This window comes from Urocitellus parryii, chromosome 6 (assembly GCF_045843805.1).
Source record: "Urocitellus parryii isolate mUroPar1 chromosome 6, mUroPar1.hap1, whole genome shotgun sequence".
In the NCBI taxonomy this organism is placed as follows: Eukaryota; Metazoa; Chordata; class Mammalia; order Rodentia; family Sciuridae; genus Urocitellus; species Urocitellus parryii.
The window spans coordinates 124,180,986-124,199,454 of record NC_135536.1 but is presented as its reverse complement, the minus strand read 5'-3'; the positions used below and the strand labels follow the sequence as shown (position 1 = coordinate 124,199,454).

General features: G+C 38.5%; 1 protein-coding gene across 3 annotated transcripts in view; it reads right to left on the bottom strand.

Moving 5' to 3' along the window:
- The window catches only part of Gabrb3 (gamma-aminobutyric acid type A receptor subunit beta3), a 240,557-nt gene extending 222,411 nt beyond the window's left edge, over positions 1–18,146 (bottom strand). Inside the window, exons 1-3 of one of the 3 annotated variants that reach the window (XM_026402611.2) lie at positions 18,067–18,146; positions 17,085–17,176; positions 16,794–16,861 (exon numbers count right to left, since the gene is read on the bottom strand). In XM_026402611.2, coding sequence (XP_026258396.1) covers positions 16,794–16,861; positions 17,085–17,176; positions 18,067–18,146 — 240 coding nt within the window. Of the gene's footprint in view, positions 1–16,793; positions 16,862–17,084; positions 17,177–17,306; positions 17,387–18,066 lie in introns of those variants that run through there. The other 2 variants (XM_026402610.2, XM_077799952.1) reach the window with 2 other exon arrangements.
- Between the last annotated feature and the right edge of the window lie 323 nt (positions 18,147–18,469).

Sequence of the window (18,469 nt, the reverse complement as noted above, 5' to 3'; positions counted from 1 at the left end):
TGGAAAAATCCAACTTCATCCAAATTCCCTTTCTAATTAAATGTTAATGGGCACTTACATTTTTTTTCTCTGCATCAGTGGACCAAATTTTGGATCAGATTAAAGGATGTGTGACTTTTTATTTTCTCATTAACTATATGGAAAGTTGTCCCTTAAAATGTTACTCATGTAGGGCAAAGTAAACTAATGGTTTCTTAAACACTATCTCCCATTAACCATCATGCTCACTGGAAGCCACCTTCACCACACTCCTGATAAAGACCACAACAATGGCACCTACCAGAACCTCTTTCTCCCCCAGAGGTAGATAGTGATAATGAGCCCTTATGCCAGGACCTGGTCTTCAGTTTCTCTATATCTGATTCACCAGCTGCCCCACCTACTCCAATGCCCAAAGGATCAGTTATTGAGATAAAATATGGGAATAAATTAAGATTACAATGTCATGGTAGAATCCAATCCTCTAGATAAAAATGGTCAATTGTGACATCAAAGCCCCTAACAATTTTTTTCCAACCTTTTAGGCCTGACTTCCAAGGAAATTCTTATTTTCTTGTGTAAAATTTATTTCCGGAATTTGCATTAATTCTACTTCAAGTTGTTGACTTTAACTTGTGTACTCTGCTGCTTACACCTGCCAGAATGCCAAAGATAAGGTTAAGATAAATCCAATTGTAGTATAAATTCAAATTATTTGTATTTTTTATTATCAGTGAGATAATAAAATTAAGAATGATTTGGAGATTCTGTTAAGTTTTAGCTTTAAATCTTAACCGTTGATGGGCTATAGAATTCAACAGAATCCTACTCCAGAATTATAGATGTAGACTGTTTTTAGGCAATTCAACAGAAGCCCAAATAGAGAGATCTTGTCTTAAAAGTTTCTTGGTTGCATGTATCAAAAACCTTTAAGATTTCATATCATTTGATTCAATATTTTTAATAATGAAATATATCTCATGATATGATCTATAATACAATAATCATTGCACAGGGACATTCACCTAAACATTACTTAGTCTAGCAAATCAGAGCAAATTACCTAAATAACTAACAATAGGAAAAAATTATGTAGAATATATTCTTCAACTACATAATTATACTATATGGGTCCATGCATGGTGGCAAATGCCTATAATCTTAGTGACTCAGGAGGCTGAGGCAGGAGAATCACAAGTTCAAGACCAGCCAAGCAATTCAGCAAGGCCTTAAATAATTTAGTGAGACCCTATCGCAAAATAAAAAATAAAAAAGACTGGGGATGTAGCTCAGTGGTTAAAGCAACCCTGGGTTTCATCCACAGTACCAAAAAAAGAAAAAGAAAGAAAGAGAAAATACTATATAGCTTTTGAAATATTTGTAAAATGCATTCAATAGACTGGGAGTCTCTAAAATATAAAGCTACATTAAAAGTATTAACAATAGTAACTTGTGTCTACAGTGTATTAATATTACATGTATACTACATGTGCATGAAAAACTTAAAGTAATAGATCCTGTGCTGAAATGCCCAGGTGTTTGCAGAGTTGCAAAACTTACATGATGCTTTGGTACATGCTTGGCTCAGATGTAGTGGGACGGAGGAAAACACGAAGGAGAACAGCTGAGTAAAAATGAAGGCAGAAATCCTCTCTATATATTCTCTATATGTAATAAATTTCCTTGGTGGGAAAATAACTTTTTTAGTTTTGTAAAATAATAAATACAATTGGGCTGGGGTTTTGGATCAGCTGTAGAGTGCTCACCTAGCATGTGCAAGGCCCTGAGTTCAATCCTTAGCACCACATAAAAATAAATAAATAAAGGTATTGTGTCCAACTACAACTAAAAAATAAATGTTTAAAAATAATAATAAACACAATTTTGTAAAAGAAGTGAAGGTGTAGCAAGTACCAAAGTTCATCACAAACGGTCACTTTGTCAACTCCAGCCAGGTGGGTCTTACTTCACATCTTAAACACAAAAGCATTCTTTACAGGGGGAAAAGTTCCTACACCTCATACAGGGTCAAAGAATATGGGACTCTATTGTAAAGTCACATATGTACACTGTATAAGAACCCATGGGAGTGGTGATCATTCAGAGTTCAACTCTAGGTAAGAGAGTATTTCTGCTTTCCTTCTTATTTAGCCATTCTCTTTCCTGCTTTCTTCCCTCCCACCACATCTGAAACAAACATGTATCAAAGCATCACATAAGTTTTGCAGCTCTAAAAACAACTGGGCATTTCAGCACAGGTTCCTTACCAGAGTCTACCAGAGGTGCTTACCACCAGGATCACAACAGTTTCTGTCTCAGGGAGTTCAACACCCTCAGCAGTCCCACTTTTATCAAGGTTAAACATAAGGAGTGCAGAACAAAAGAGAATACAACGATTTGCAAAGTACAGACTAACATATAGTTGGCCCTCTGTGTTCACAGTTAAATACATGGATTCAACCAACCACAGACAGTAAATATTCAGGGGAAAAAAATCTGCATCTGTAACCACACACATACATATATTTTGCTTGTCAAACAATATACTGTAACTACTATTTACAGATCCTTTGCGTTGTATTAAGTATTATGAGTAATCTGGACACATTTTTAAGTATATAGGATGATGCATGTAGGCTAGATGCAAATACTACACCATTTTATATAAAGAACTTGAGCATCCATGGATTTTGGTATCTGTAGGGCTCCTAGAACTGAACCCCCATGGACACATAAGTACAACTGTAACTCTACTTTCTAAATAAATGAGGTAAGATATCCCAGTATTCCACATATTTAAGGAAATAAAGCCCCTGTTGGTTATAATAATTGTACCGTTTTTTTCTACTTTTATTCCATTCGTAGCTCCCTTAAGTCTTTTCCATGCCTTCTAGTCCTCTGGTTTGAATGATTGTGTGCCTCACCCTCTGAAATTGATTTGCAGGCTTTGAGAGGTCAGGTCTCAACATGATGGTATTGGGAAGTGGGGTCTTTGGAAGATGTCTACATCATGATGGGATCCTTCATAAATGGAATGAGTGACCTTTTCGGACAGGAACCAAGAGCTGCCTGGTCCCTTTTGCCATGTGGAGACACAGGAGGCTCTGTCCATGAATGAGGAAATCTTATCAGACAGAGACTCTGTCCACACCTTCACCTTCGACCTATGTGTAGTGAATTTCTGATGTTGAAAAGCCACCAAGTTTATGGTCTTTTGTTATGGCGTCCCAAACGAACTTTTCCATTTTTCTCCCAAGATCTTTGCAAAGCACTATCAGAAATGGCTAAATGTATATCTCTCATCTCCATGCCCAACTGTCTGTAAGTTTCTCCCCCTTTTTAACTCTTCATACATTCTTCAGTTGGCTCACTGATTGCTCACTCACTCCTGGGCTAACATCAAGCATCCTCTTCATGTGTTTCTTCAATGATTGTTTGTGTCCACAAGAACTCATCCATGTGGCAAGTCTGCAGTGATCTAGGCAACATCTATACAGGTGCACTTAATCAGAGAAACATGGAAAATCACAAGTATCATCATTTGGATTTATGATTCAGGGCTCCTCCTGGTTATTAGTGCAATTACATATTACTTAAGCCACTTCTTAAATCTACAGTTTTAGGGTGAAGGAGAGAGGCAGCACAAGAGCACACTTGTCAACATAGAGCAGTTATATTAAAAAATCAAGTCATAAAGGAAAAACTAGACCTAATTACCAAGTGATACCAGTTATTTTGAAAATTATAAAAAAGTGCTTTGCTTCCTTCCAGATATTTCCAGTGTGAACCTACAAAATAACAAAGTGCTGGTGCATACAGCCTATTTCAGACCAATCTGTTAGAATAAGAGTGAATTACTAACAGTACTTCACTCTGAAGCAACAAAAATAATGTTTTTCCATACATATTCCCCAAACCAGTCTTTTCTGCCCCACTTTTCTACCATCCCAAAAGTCTCAACAGTATAGTAAAATTATATCACGCTTTTTTTAAATTTTGGAGTTTTGTTGTGATTGTTGTTGTTTCCACAATTTTCATTATAAACAGGTAACCACACCAAATCAATCTTCATAGAAGTGTGATGTAGAAACACTCAGCTTTCTGATAATAGACACAGAAATTAGCTCAGTAATATGACAGACTGATTTCTGAGTCCCTCCACTGGTTAAATGGAGGATTCTGTTAACACTGTCACATGAGCAAGTTTTGAGCTGTTTGTACATCATTGCATAATCAAGTTCAGTCTTGTGCCAAAGTAGATATACCAGGAGGTTAGATGTCAATTAATAGATGCTTGCTATCCTGTCAGTCTTTGTTTAACAAATTCCATCTGCTGTCTTCTAAGGGATGTGAGAAAATAAATAAAAGTTTCCCTTAATTGTTTTAGAAACTGAGAGAAGGAATGAAAGGAGAAAATAATGTTGAAACAAATTGCTTCTTAAGGTATCCAACTTGGAGAGAGAAAGGTAGGCATGCAGATAGCCTCTGTGCCTCTATATCTGACACATCTAGAAATTCTTTTCTACACTATTTGTCAAGGACCCAAACATCCTGAATTAAGTTTCCTCTGTCAGAGACCTCCTCAGACCACCTCCAGTGATAAAACTAGCAGGCAAAATCATCACTGCTTATCTCTTAATGAGAGATAAAAGTCATTCAGGTAGGGAGCAGAGAAACCACACAGGGCATCTGCTCCTTTAATTGACCTTTTCCCTTTATCTCTGTAAACCAGCCAATTGCTGTGATCTGTACCCACCCATGGATTCTAAGAGTTGGCTCTACCCTAGGTGTGCTAATTCAGTTACCCTTAGAAAAAGATGCCTGCTTCTTTTAATGTCTGAACTTTAAAGCATCAGTCACACCCCTCCTTCTTCTAAGAGAGATAAACCTTGAGTACCATATATGTGGGTATATATGGGGGACTCTGCAGACAAATTATTTCAAAGAGCTGTATTAGGAAACTACTCATTTACTCTCTTTAGATTGTGCTAAATATTCCTCTATCAAGATATTACAATCCACTATTAGCAGGATTTCATCTACAATCAAAAAGAACAATAAGAGCTAAACACTTTGGAAACATTATTATTGTCATAATCATTATTATTTGGGAGAGGTCACTGACTACTTCCAAGTTTGGATCACATTATGCATTTTGATCTACATAATCCTAAATAGGTAGTTTCCTAATCATGTAAGAATTCGTACATCCACATTTTCTTCTTAGCAAATAAAATTTAATAATTTTACTTACCTCTTTGCATATATCTAGTACAGTCAAGCCCAAATCTCACCCTCACACCCACAATGGTAACTGTTTCCATTTTATGTATATGGAATTCTTTTTTTATTCAGACCAAAAAAATATTAGAACATAGTAAAACTTTATTTTGTGTAGAGATGTTGTAATATGCAAACTTTACCTTTGAGATCTAAGCTGTTATCTTCTTAAATGCAGGATAGTCATCCTGGTCAAATGTGACAGTATAGATGACAACAACAAGTTTATGTCTTTTGTTTTGGACTAGTTTATGAGCTATTAAAATGATGAAGTTTTATGATAATACTGATATACCACAGAAGATTATAAAATGATACATGAATTAAATTTATGTAGAACTTTTTAAAATTTGAATATGGGTAATTTGGCACTGAGTAGCATTGATTCAGACATCTCCAGATTTTGTGTGGTTCTCAAGTGATAATGGAAAGGTTATCCTTTGGATACAAAAGAAGCATTGTAATAGTCCACTTCAGGTTTCAGTCACGAATTAATAATTCTCAATTCAGACCAAAACATAATTAACACTGCTATGTTTGAAACCTGAAAATTAATCATCCTGGATGCATATTTTAAATCCCATCTGTTTATGTACAAGATGTCTGAGGCTCACAGCACACAGTATAGACTGACTGACAAAAAAAAAAAAAAAATGGCTCCCAGATTTCACACTGGCCATCCTTCAAGTACAAATTTACAAACTGCCAAATTAGAGTAGCTCGACGCTGCTCATCACTACTTGGATAACTAATTAAACTACAGGAGGTATCAAATGACAAATAATAGCACTATATGGAGGGCAAATAGAAGATTCCCTACGTTTCAAACTGCTCACCAACTCTAAAAAACACAAAATCTGAACTGGAAGGTAACTTAGAGAATATACATTCCAGAATCTTCATTAAAGGAGATGATCAAATTGAGAGTCCCAGAGTATGAATGCCTCACCAAAGTTCATGCAAATCTTCCCTGGGATTTAAGTACTCTGAATACTAAGTTTTTCCACTGCAGAGGGCAATCTTGCACATTAAACTCTCTAAGGTTTCTAAAGGCGAAATACCCTCAAGTGTGGAGGAAATTCCCTAGATAATTAAAACTCCAAACAGTTAATGTGATAAAGTAAAATCTCAAACATGGATAAATAAAGATAAGCTTTGCAGCAATATGATATAATGCTAATAAAGACATGTGCCATAGGAGAAAAGGAAAGAGAGATGATAGATAGTGATAAATACATAAAAAGATAAAGAGATAGACCGACAGACAGATGAGCATTATGTTTCCAAAACAAAAACTGTCCTTTTTTCTTTTTGTTTTTCCACCAGTGCTAGGGATTCAACCCTGGGCCTCAAGCATGCTAAGCAAACACTATGCCACTAAGCCACATACCCAGGCCCTAAACCACATTTTTAAAACCAGTAGTCTGTGATTCTAAATGTGAAAAACAAATACACAAACAAGACAATTGCAATTAAGATTTTTAAATTTCTTTACATTTCTGAATCAACATCAATTTACTTGCCCATTATTACCAGGTGTGAAAAATCCTGAGCCCTGTACAGGTGCACAGTGGATCAAGGGACCTGCATCTACAGGGACCTTCTTGCTGTGTCATTTCATGGAGAATGAAGGAAGGGGAGAGAAAAGTAAAAGAGAGGAGAGGGAAAGGAGGGGAGATGGAACTCATCCTTTTATCCTGAACCCATTCCTGCTATAAAATAATTAATTCTAATCACCTTTTCAAGGTCCCACCACTAACACTAATGCCTTAAAGATTAAACTCCAACATATGAACTCCAGGAGACACATTCAAACTGTAACTTATACACACAATCCTATAAATATCATAAAAACTGAATGTGAAATATGATATGTCCAAAAATAGAAGGAGACTTTCCTTAGTGGAATGCAACATCAGAACACCGCCAGTTCCCTCTGCTCAGCTCCAGAAGAAATTTCTAGGTTTCCAATACTTCTATCTATAAAATACTGAAGCCCAACAGCCTTAAGAAGCTGTATTTTGTTCCCAAAATTAATCTGTTTGGCTGGGGATGCAGCCCACTTGGCTGGTATGCACCAGGACCTGTTTCAATCTCTGACATCCCAGGAAAAAAAAAAAAAGAAAGGAGTGAAGGAAGGGAGGAAGAAAAAGAAGGAGGAAGGGGGAGCTTTCCATAAAGTCCCATCCCTCCAGTCAAATATATCTGGAAAATGTTGAATTCTTCACCTTTCTAATGAAGATTTACAAAATCGTTAGCATATTAAAGGTCCTGACAATTCCTAAAGCAAGGAAAATAATTTTATCTCTTTAACATGATTTCCAATATTATTAGAGCAGAAACACTTTGATTAAGGAGCACACACTAACCTTCTATAGAACAGTTCTCTTAAGCAATCATTATTTTAACATGTACCACAAGAAATGGCATTCTCACAAGGAACTTTGGTGCCCAAGGCCAAAACAAAGAAAGGATTCAGACATGAAAACTCATTCAAAGGCACATTCAAATATGCCCTCATACCAGTGAATTTTCTGTACAATATTCAACAGCATAAAAAGGAATTAGTACAATCAGTTCACTCTTCCAACATTTATCTCCAACCTTTTTCTAACATGTATACTGTTTTGGAAAGGCAAAGCATTCTGCAGACCCTACATCAATGATGAGAAAGTGTGCTTAGAGAGAACATAGCTCTGGAATCCTCAAAATAGCTCAAAACCTTAGAGGTCCATCATTTTGGACAACAGAGATGGTACTGTTTTCCATAATTCAGATGCTTTTGTGTGACAAGTTCACAGAGATCCTCATGTTTCAAGTTACAGTTAATTTTACAGGTTAAACACACACCCAAATAATGAAATCTCTGCAATACAATAGCTTTATGGCAAGGGTAAATTGTTTCACAAACTCATTTAACATATATTTACTCAGAAAATCCTATGTGCCAGGCACTGAGTTTGATATCCATCCTAGTCTACTTTTGACCTGACAAAGGGGCTTGTATCTTAGATGGATATTCAGAATCAGTATGACTGGCAAACAATTAATAATACTATAAGAAATTACCCAAATTGTTGTTTCTTTTACAATCTTTGGTCTGGATAGATTGATATTCATAGACACACACACACACACACACACACACACACACACACACACACACACATAATGAAATAGTGGGTGACCTAGAAAACTTGTTCCTTATATCCATTTAAATAAACATTCATAAAGACTTTTTAAAATAAAATTTTAAAGGAACATTTTTGTGTATTCAAATAATTAATAAATATTTTCTATATAGGTATCAAACACAATCAGGGCTATGTAACTTTAAATCAGCCTACTTTTTATCCTTTACAACTAATATGAAATAAGAGAAGGCAAATGGTTTTCAGATCATGAATCAAAGCATGTAGATTTTTCAAAGATCTTACATAAAAGGAATTATCTTATTGTACAACTGGGATAAAATATGATGATGTAATCAATAGAATCTGCATCCTCTTTCAAATTGAATAAAGCACAAATTAGGGCATTTAAAGAGATGTGATGTTTTCATGTCTTAATGTTATTTTTCCTCACCCTGAATAAGAATGTTAACATCATGTATGCTCAAATTTTAATTGTTTTAAATGCTTCCATGTGGTACTTAAATTCACTGGAAAGTACAAAGAGTAAAGGCTAGGGAAATAACTCAATCATAAAGTGCTTGCCTGCCACACATGAGACTCAGTCCCCAGTACCACAAAAAAAAAAAAAAAAAGACAGAGAGAGAAAAACAGCATTTAATACTTACGATGAATTCTATTTAATATGGTCTCCTGAAAACCAAGATATAAGGGAAATCTCTGTCCTCAAGCCAAACAGATCACAGGCTAACTCTGTCCTGGATGATGACACAGAACAAATCACCAACACATAAGATCTGTCATATTCCTATTTTTCCAAATTTTGCAGTTAGAGAATATTCTTATATTCATATAGAATATTCTTATATGGCTAGGATAAATGGCCCAGAGATAAAACACTGTAAAACTAGCAAACAATTGAAAAATACCATAGCTCCACTGTATTGCTTATGGGACAATGGAAAGGAAACACAGAACCCAGTGAACTCTTATGAAAAGAGCAATAAGAACTTCCCTATAATATAGAAAGGCTCAACCCACATACGTTTTTCAAGTAGACACAAAATTCTGAATTAAAAAAAAAGTACCAGTAGTTGATGTTTAGAATATCCACACCAACCCTTACATCAGCAAAATTTTATAGGACCACTGCAATATTTTACTCTTTTTCCTGCTTTAAAATCAGAATAAGACTCCCCAGTGAAGAAGGACACAGCTACTGAATATTATAGAGTTAAAGGTATGATAGTGGGTACATTTATTCAAATTCTGTTTGAATTAAGTCTCCTGAAGTAAAATTGAATACATCATATTTAGAGTGTAAGACTCAGTCTTTAGTCCAAATTCTTAGTTGTGAAAATATTTCACTGTAAAATTATATATCTATTCATGCATTTATGTTCATTCATTTACTCTTCATTCATATTCTTTCTCGACAAAAATCTAATAGGTACCTATCAATGAAAGGCATTATGTGAGTACTGCTCATAGACACAGCCCTGCCTCTTACACCTTTTGGTCTAATGAGGAAAGAAATGGAAAGATTGAGCAAATACATCCACCCAAATAATATTTACAACTGCAATAAATGTTATAAGGAAAGAATAAGGTTCATGGGGAAGTAGAAAAGAGGGATCTAATTTAGGCAGTATGAAAGTCATAGAATAAGATAAAACCCCTTGACACCCTGAGAGAGCATCTCTGTCATCTGCTAGCAAGATGATGTGATGAAAATATCACATCTGTGCCACTTAGTGAGAGAATATCTGCGCTATTCCTGAGCCTCTTTTCTCATCTGAAAAATGGAGATGTGGTTAATACCTGTATTGCCTACTTAACCAGCTGGATCATCAGGCTTGATAATCAAATATGACATAATACCTGCAGCATGTTAAAAATTATTAAACAGTGTGCAAAACGTCCAGTTACCAACTCACTAAGTTACACTTCAATGTGTATTATAAAATAATTTAAAAGATTTCAAATGCAAGCAAGGTTGGCTTCATTTATTTACTCAAAATGTTTGGTACTTTTCAAAATGCAAAAATCAGTATGCACTCTAAGACACAGAGCCACACTTTTAATAAAAGTGTTCCCTTACCTATGGAAGGAGAGCTATATCACAGATAACAGGCTGGAAAATCAAGTATTAAATCCATCTTGCTGTATGAATATCATGAGGTCTACTGTCCTAAATTTGAGCCTTTAATTCCAAGATAGACAACCAGCAGTATTCTACACTTGCCATCTTAACCTTTGCATTTCTTTCATTTCTATACACACACATTTAATGAAAAGAACACAACTCTCTTTATTATCATCTATGCCATTTTTCATTTAAACAAGCACCAAATTAATAAGCTGCCTTCCTTTGTCAAGTAGCCCAAGAAGCACAGTTATTTTTCTAACTTCTTTTATTTACCATCATCTAAGGAAATATAAACAATGTATTTTTGTCTAAACAACATTGGAGTTGAAAGACCAAACATTGGAGTTGAAAGCAGAAGTTGGTCCTAATTTCTCAAATGAAACTGAATCTGCTATCAGATTTAACTGTTCTTTAACTACATGTAAATAAGCAGATTTGCACCATCAATTCAAACTAAAAACTTCCTGAGTGTCTTCTATGTGCAACACATAAGAATCCTGAGCTGAGCCCCACACAGGCTCAAGAAAGAGGGCATCTGCAACGGGGCAATAAAGTGTAAGATTCATTTTTTTAAGAGATGTAACAACATAAGCTTTACAACCTCCCTTAGGGGAAATACAAAAAGCATTTGCTTTGGGCTCTCTATACCATTCTTTCTAATATTAAACACAAACCTCTCTTCATAAAGAGCATATTATGTAAGGTATTGTTGTCATCCATCTCTAAAGTTCATTATATGCTTTCTTATCAGTGCCCCAGCATTGATGTATGATCATAACTTATGCATGAAACATACTGCCAGTGTAAAGTAATGTCCTCAATAAACAACCTTACCTCCCAAATGCAGCAACCTGGAACCAAACACCACACACACACTATGGACCTTACCCCAGGAGCACCTTCCATGTAAGCAGTTTTCCAACCCCCAACTGGGTCAGCAAAATGTTCTTCCTTTCTGCTGAGTCATCCCCCAGCTTGCTTTATAATAAAAGGATAAGCACATTTCCTTCTTTTAAATTGCTAATAACAATTCATATGCAAACTCTGAAAATGTCCCATATCTCTATGGAAGAAATCAGTGAAGGAAGACTTTCTAAAGTAGGATCCTGTTGCTGTCTTTACTGTGATTTTCTCTGTAGAGCTAATCCCTTTGTGGTAGGGCTTTAATATCTGCATACATGCCATGAGTGATTGGGAGCCTGCAGTGGAATTACTGATGATTAAGTTACCTGCCTAAGGCTAAACATTGCCATAGACTTGGAAACAGAACCCATAGCTCTAGTCCTAGACTATTTTCTTAAGTACACCACCTGGTGCTGAGATTCAGCACCTCCTGCCTGAGAACCTGGGTAGGTGCTGGACAGGATGGGCTCTCATTCGCACATTCACCAATGGCAAAGAAACCTCTAGATTTTGAACTGGGAAAGGAGAGGTTCATTCATGTAAATTTAGTAAAAAAAAAAAAAAAATGCCTAAAAGATGAATTCTCCAAATCTCTGATCCTAGCTTACTGTAGTCAAGAACCACTCTCTGAGTTTTCCTCCCTTCAGAAAAGGACAAAGACGTAAAATGACAGCATAAATGCATACACCGGCCCAGGTGTATAGGATTTTGTACATGAGTAGACTGTATCCATTCAACAATGATGTACTCCAAAGTTATTTTCAAAAAGTAACATTTGGAAAATGTGCTAAAACTATGCTCTTATGTGCCACTTTTTTCACACCTCACATAAAAATGTGGATTTTATGAGAAGAATATGCAACAAGTGAAAAATGAATACAATAGAGCTAGCATAATGGACGAATACAGCTCATAATAACTAAACATACACATTAGTTGTTGCTTAAAGGAATGCTAATTTTAAAAAATGGATGACAATTTATAATTTATGTGCATGAAATCAGGAAAAAATAATTCTGTAGTTACATTTTCATTAGAATTGAGTAAATTTTAATGGAGTAATTAAATATAAGTAATAACAAAGTGCTAGTTAAATCATAGAAATTAGAATTAATATTACTAGAGTTTAAATCTAGTTTTATGTCCCCAATGCTTTATACTTAATGAAGCAAAAAGTAAGTACATGTAGCTTCTGCTCTGAATTAACAAATCAATGATTCATTCTAATAAATAACAAATAATTCATTTTAAAATATCATGTTTAAGTTTTTCTGTTTTGTTTTTCAATATTTCCTTATGTATCCTATATTTTTCAATAATCTACATACACTGGTTCATCTTTCCATCTGTATATCCAACACGTGTTTCTTATACACTAGGACTACTGCTAAGCATCAAAATTACAACAGGAATATACAGTAATTTTCAGGAGACAATGTACTTGCACATACACAATTTCACTTAGATTTTAATATGGACTAAATCTCAATAATTATATAACCATGCATAATTTTAAAAGATTACCAGAAATTTTCAAATAGGCACTCACTAAGAGAAACAAGATAGGTTATGTAAAACAAAATGGTTTTTGATCATTGTTAGGTCAGCTAATTAAAAAGAAGAGCATGAAAGGGAGAATTGTAAGATTTAGAAAAACATGGAAATGTGAAATATGTCCACTAGCCACGAAACAAGCTATGGCAAAACCAATGCTGTATACTAAAATATTCAAATCCATTCTTACGTTGTTTTTACAAAATACCAAATGAATGATGAATATGCATATATATAATTTGCCTATTTGTTATTTAAGATGAGAGGCATCATCTGCGGGCACTACTAGAAAGAATGTATATTATAGTTATTTAAAGAAAAAAGCAGCACTATTACTATTGTGTAAAATTTGTTGTCCTTCTTTGCAATCACCCCCCAAAATCTCAAGAACAAGCTTATGCATATTTCTCCTATTTGAAATACACATGCTTTTCAGTTTCTTTATTTGAAACCTGTGAATTTTTTAAAATTTCATTATAAAGGATTCTCAAAAATTTATTTATGGGGTTTGGAGATGTCACTCAATGGTACAGCACTTGCCTAGAAGGCAGGAGGCTCTCGATTTGATCCCCAATATCACTTCCATGATCATTTATCCATAATTTTTTTTTAAATTTTGCCATTGTTACTCCTCTGTCTAAATTTACATGTTGGCCAAAGCATTCATCTTAAAAAGCACGTCCCAAATTCTATCAATCACTGCTTAAGAACATTTACCATTTGTATTCTTCTTATTTTCCAAAAATTATCACCTGAATTCTTTTGCATCATGGAGAAAGGCTCAGGTGTACGTAGGCCTGTCGTATTTTCCCCATTGCTTCTCTTAATTATCCCATTCAGAGTTTGATCCTGCCCATTCATCCATCTATGTCTTTACTGTTTTCTTTCCTCCTCCTATGACAGTCTCAGAATGCTATTCATCTCCCTCATCCAATTTAAATATACTTTGTTTCATAAAGATTTCCACATCAAAATAACTTCTCCCAAGACCTCTCTCCTCCAAGTTCTCTCTCTCTCTCTCTCTCTCTCTCTCTCTCTCTCTCTCTCTCTCTCGTGCTACTTTCATCTGTTCTTCTAATAGAATGGGATTTCTCATATCCTACTATCCTACTTTTGTTACAAAACCCTTAAAGGAAAATCATATCTTATTTAGTGACCATTTCTTTATCCATAACTTATAACAATTTTTGTAATGACTGGTGTAATTATAAAACCTAATAAAACAATTTGTTTTCAAAGAACTGTGATTGAGTGGTAGTTCTAATCTTACACTCAAATATTCTGTCCTTTCCCTATAAAATGTGACTCCCAAAGTAACACTCAACAATTGCTACCTTTGAAGTTCCTGTAATAATAGGTTAAATAACAGCCATTATCAGACACAAATATATTAAGGAAAATCAGAATTTTCCACAGCTTGGTATTGATAAATCTGCTTCTTGGAGGAAGAACACATTTCAAATGGCTTTCAGTCACATCTTTCCAAAAGCCTACAGTATCCAATCCCATTAATCCTCAATTTTTGTCTACAATTATTTTATGTTTACAGAGACAGAAAAAGGAATACTACCATGAGAATGCAAGAGAAAAAAATGAATGCAAGAATACCACAGCTATGCTATGCATTGTGATTGCTATAGGATATATACTTAAAGACTATTCAATATCATGGCCTGTATGTTCAATTTGTCTTTAAATTATTGAGCCCATAGAAAATCGGAACACATTGATTCATGGAACATAAATTAAGGCAAAAATAATAAAGTTTTTAAATGTACCAACTATCAGCACAATACCAGAGCAAATAGATAGCTAAGTTTAAAAGTAACACAGAATGTGTAATGGTCTGCAATAATATATTCCCGATATTTTTCTGGTTGTTTTAATATTGTATAGGGTTCTTAAAGAGTCACTCAATACGTTTTCTCTTCCATCACATTCAATATAATAATTTTTGATAGAAAAATCCACTAAATATCCATTGACTATTGTGTTAAATTTTCTTCTCTAGAGAATTTGATGTCCCCAATTAAGAAAACCAGTTTTGAGAGACTGAATCTTAAATATAAAAAATTTGTTCCCTTAAGATAATAAAGCATGTCTTTTGAACAGACTTATTTTCATAAAACTATCAATGAATGAAATATACATAATGTTAAATTTTAATGAAAGTTAGCAACATTCTTTCCATGTGTTTTGCTAATACTCATACTGCCTTCATATATAAATGTCCTAAGTGGTATACTTTACAAAACAAACTTTTTCTTTTTTCTTTTTTTCAGTGCTGGAGATGGAACTCAGGACCTTGTTCATACTAGGCAAGTGCTCTGCCACGGAGCTACATCCCAAGCTCCTCACACTATATTTTTTTTTCAAATTCAGATTAAAAGTGAAAATGTGATGAAAATATTTTAATGTAGTCAAAAACTTCATCCTGTGAAATCCTCAGTTGTATACATTTTAAAATACATTTCATTAAAGTCCATATAAAATAACACCTTTAGTTTATTTTAATGCGTTCATATTTGTTCATATTTTTATAACTTATTGCAATATTTCTCAAAATACTGTGCGTGAAATACCAGCTTCAAAATAATCTGAAGCACCAGTTTTAAATGCTGGGACGTGAAAACTCCACTTTGGCCCAGCTAGATCATAATCCCTTGGAGTGAAGAAACAGAGAGCATGCATTTAAAAACAAGTTTGCCCCCAAGTGATATTGACGTACATCAGAGTTGAGAAACCTATGCCTCATATTCTCTAAAACCATGCCTCATATTCTCAGTGTTGTATGTTCAAAAGAAAAGTTGTCAATGGTTTCTTCCATTTTTTTCTCCAAATGCTTATTCTTAGGATTTCTAAAGTTCCACTCAGCACAAAAATCAAACCTGTTTTCAAATCTCATTTCAGCTCAAGTAACAAATGAAAGGGGTCATTTATCTCATCATTCCCTGGTGCCCTAAAAAGCTTTGTGGGCAAAAGTCTCTGACACACTCTCTGCACCTCAGAATACTGACCTCTGCTTTCCACAGGTCAGAATAGTGAATCCCGCCAGCATTCACATAAGCCCTAAGTGACACACAGAACACTAGCCTTGGACTCTCCTGGCAGAGCTGCCCCTTTCTAGAGAAGGCCTGCAGCTCGGGCCCTCTCCTTCTCTGGGTAGGCAGGGCTCCGTCAGCACCCTGGACAGCGACCGGCAGAGCTGAAGGCAGGTTCTCAGGGTTCAGAAGCCTGCCTAACTTAGGAAAGAAGCTGAGACCGATGAACTGACCTGAGTCACACCTAGTATACACAAGCCACCCCTCCACACACCTCCCCCCTCCTCTCAAGCTACCAGTATTTCTTTCCAAATGACAACAAAGGAAACCTTAAGTACCTCTTACCTAGAATATACGAGCCACCCCCACATCTCGCCTCACTCCCCGGTTCCCCAGCGCCTGTTGCTAAGGAGGCTAGACGGCACTAGGCAAGCCTAGCGACCAGGTGACAGCCCGCTGGAGGAGCTCTGAGCACGAGGGCGGCTGTGAGAGCAGGGCTCTAGGCCAGCCCGGACCCCTTCTGCAGGCAGGGTGCGCCCTCCGCAAGGTTCCAACGCCTGCAACACCCCCATACACACTCAGCATGTGAAGGAAGCCGGGTTAGCAAAAGGCCCGCGCCCAGGAGCGCGGCTCCCTTCCCGGGCCCAGGAAACTCCGCCGGGTTCCGGAGGCCTCTGGCCCAGCACTGTGGATGCCAGCGGGCCCAGACAGCAGGGTAGGACCTCAGAGACTGCCTTGGGAAGGGCAGGCACTCACCATGTTGACTTCAGAAACCATGTCGATGCTGGCGATGTCGATGTTCATCCCCACGCAGACTGGGGGACCTGCGGGAAGCGCACCACACGGTGATCAGCCAGGCTCCGGTAAGGGGTGCGGGCGGCTCTGAGAATGGGGGACTATCCCGGGAGGGGGCGCAGATGAAATACAACCCACCCCCCCCCCCACTCCGCTGCAGCTTAGCGGATGCGGCCCCCGCCTCTCTCTTCTACCCAGGCCGCCAACGCGGTGGGTTGCGCTTCCCGCAACGACAGCGCGCATCCCACTTACCCCCAAAGTCGGGTCTTAGGCGAATGTCGTAGCCTTTCAACAGCTTGTCCACCGTCTCCTTCACAAAGGACATGTTCCCGGGATCGTTCACGCTGGGGGGGAAAAGGAGGGAGGCACAGAAAGCAGGGTCAGGCGGTGGCTCACTCGCCAGCGCCCGGCGCGCACACCGTGCGCCCTGCCCGCCGCCCGGCCCGCTTCCCGTCAACCCACCCGCGACCCTACCTCTGGGCGCAGCAAACCACAGCCACCAGCACTGGGGCCGAGAAGATGCCGAAAAGCCTTCCTCCCGCAAAGCCCCACATCCCTCCGCCGCGCCCCGGCACGGGGGAGGGGGCGCCCCGCCGCCGTCGCGACCCGCAGCCGGGGCTGCTCCTGCTGCTGCCGCCGCCGCCGCCGCCGCGCTGGCCGGGAGCGGAGGAGGGCGGAGGGGGAAGGGGAGTAGAGGAGGGGGAGGAGCGGGCGCGGGGAGGGGAGGAGCAGCGGGCGCGGGAGCGGAGGGAGGGGGAGGAGGCAGGACGAGTCGGAGGCGGAGCTGGCCGCGCCAAGCTCCTGGCCCTCCCCCGCGCTCACTGCTGCCCCGCGGCCCCGACCCTAGGCGCCCTCTCCCACCTCGGCAGCCGCCACGCAGGACTCGGAGCGCAGAGGCTATAGGGTGTAGCGGCCGGCCCGGCGGGACACTGCGGGCCGAAGCCGCGGCTGCGCGGCGCCAGGCGGGGCCGGGAATCGGCCACCAAGCCAGCAACTCTGGGCTCCTTGCGGCAGGGCGAGGGAGGGGACCCGCAGCTACCGCCGCGCGAGCATCGGCAGCTAGGGAAACGCTACCCACATCCTTCAAACCCCATTCCGAGCCTCTCAACCCGACCCCCAATCAGTTTCAGTACAGCCCGGAGCCGGGGGGTGCCATACTGCGCCTCCGGCTGCGGATCTACGCGATACTGCGTCCGGAGGGAGGCTGCGGAACCCCGGGAAGCCCCCGCCTCACCTGCGGGGCTCAGAGCCTTGGGTCTCCAAGGTCCAGGAAAGCCAAATTGGCAGCAGGAGGGCCAGGAACCCAGAGCACATGGCGCTGCTCCTGTGGCCTAACCTGGGTGGGATCCGCTCTTCCCTACAGTCACCCAGCATTCAAACGACGACGTGGGGATCCCCGCCCCTACCCCCACCCCCGGGCTTTCCCGCCTGACCCATCTTCCAGCCCCTTGCATGGCGGCCCAATTATTTATTTATAAAATATAACCATGTTAAAAAATTGGTTCCTTAACTATCCTTTCAACCTCACCCCTGAACAAGTCAAGAGATCCCTGAGTTCTTCCTGCTCATATAAATGCAATTAAATGAATGGTAAAAAGAATGTTGAATATTCATCTTTTATATCAGTAAACTGGAAT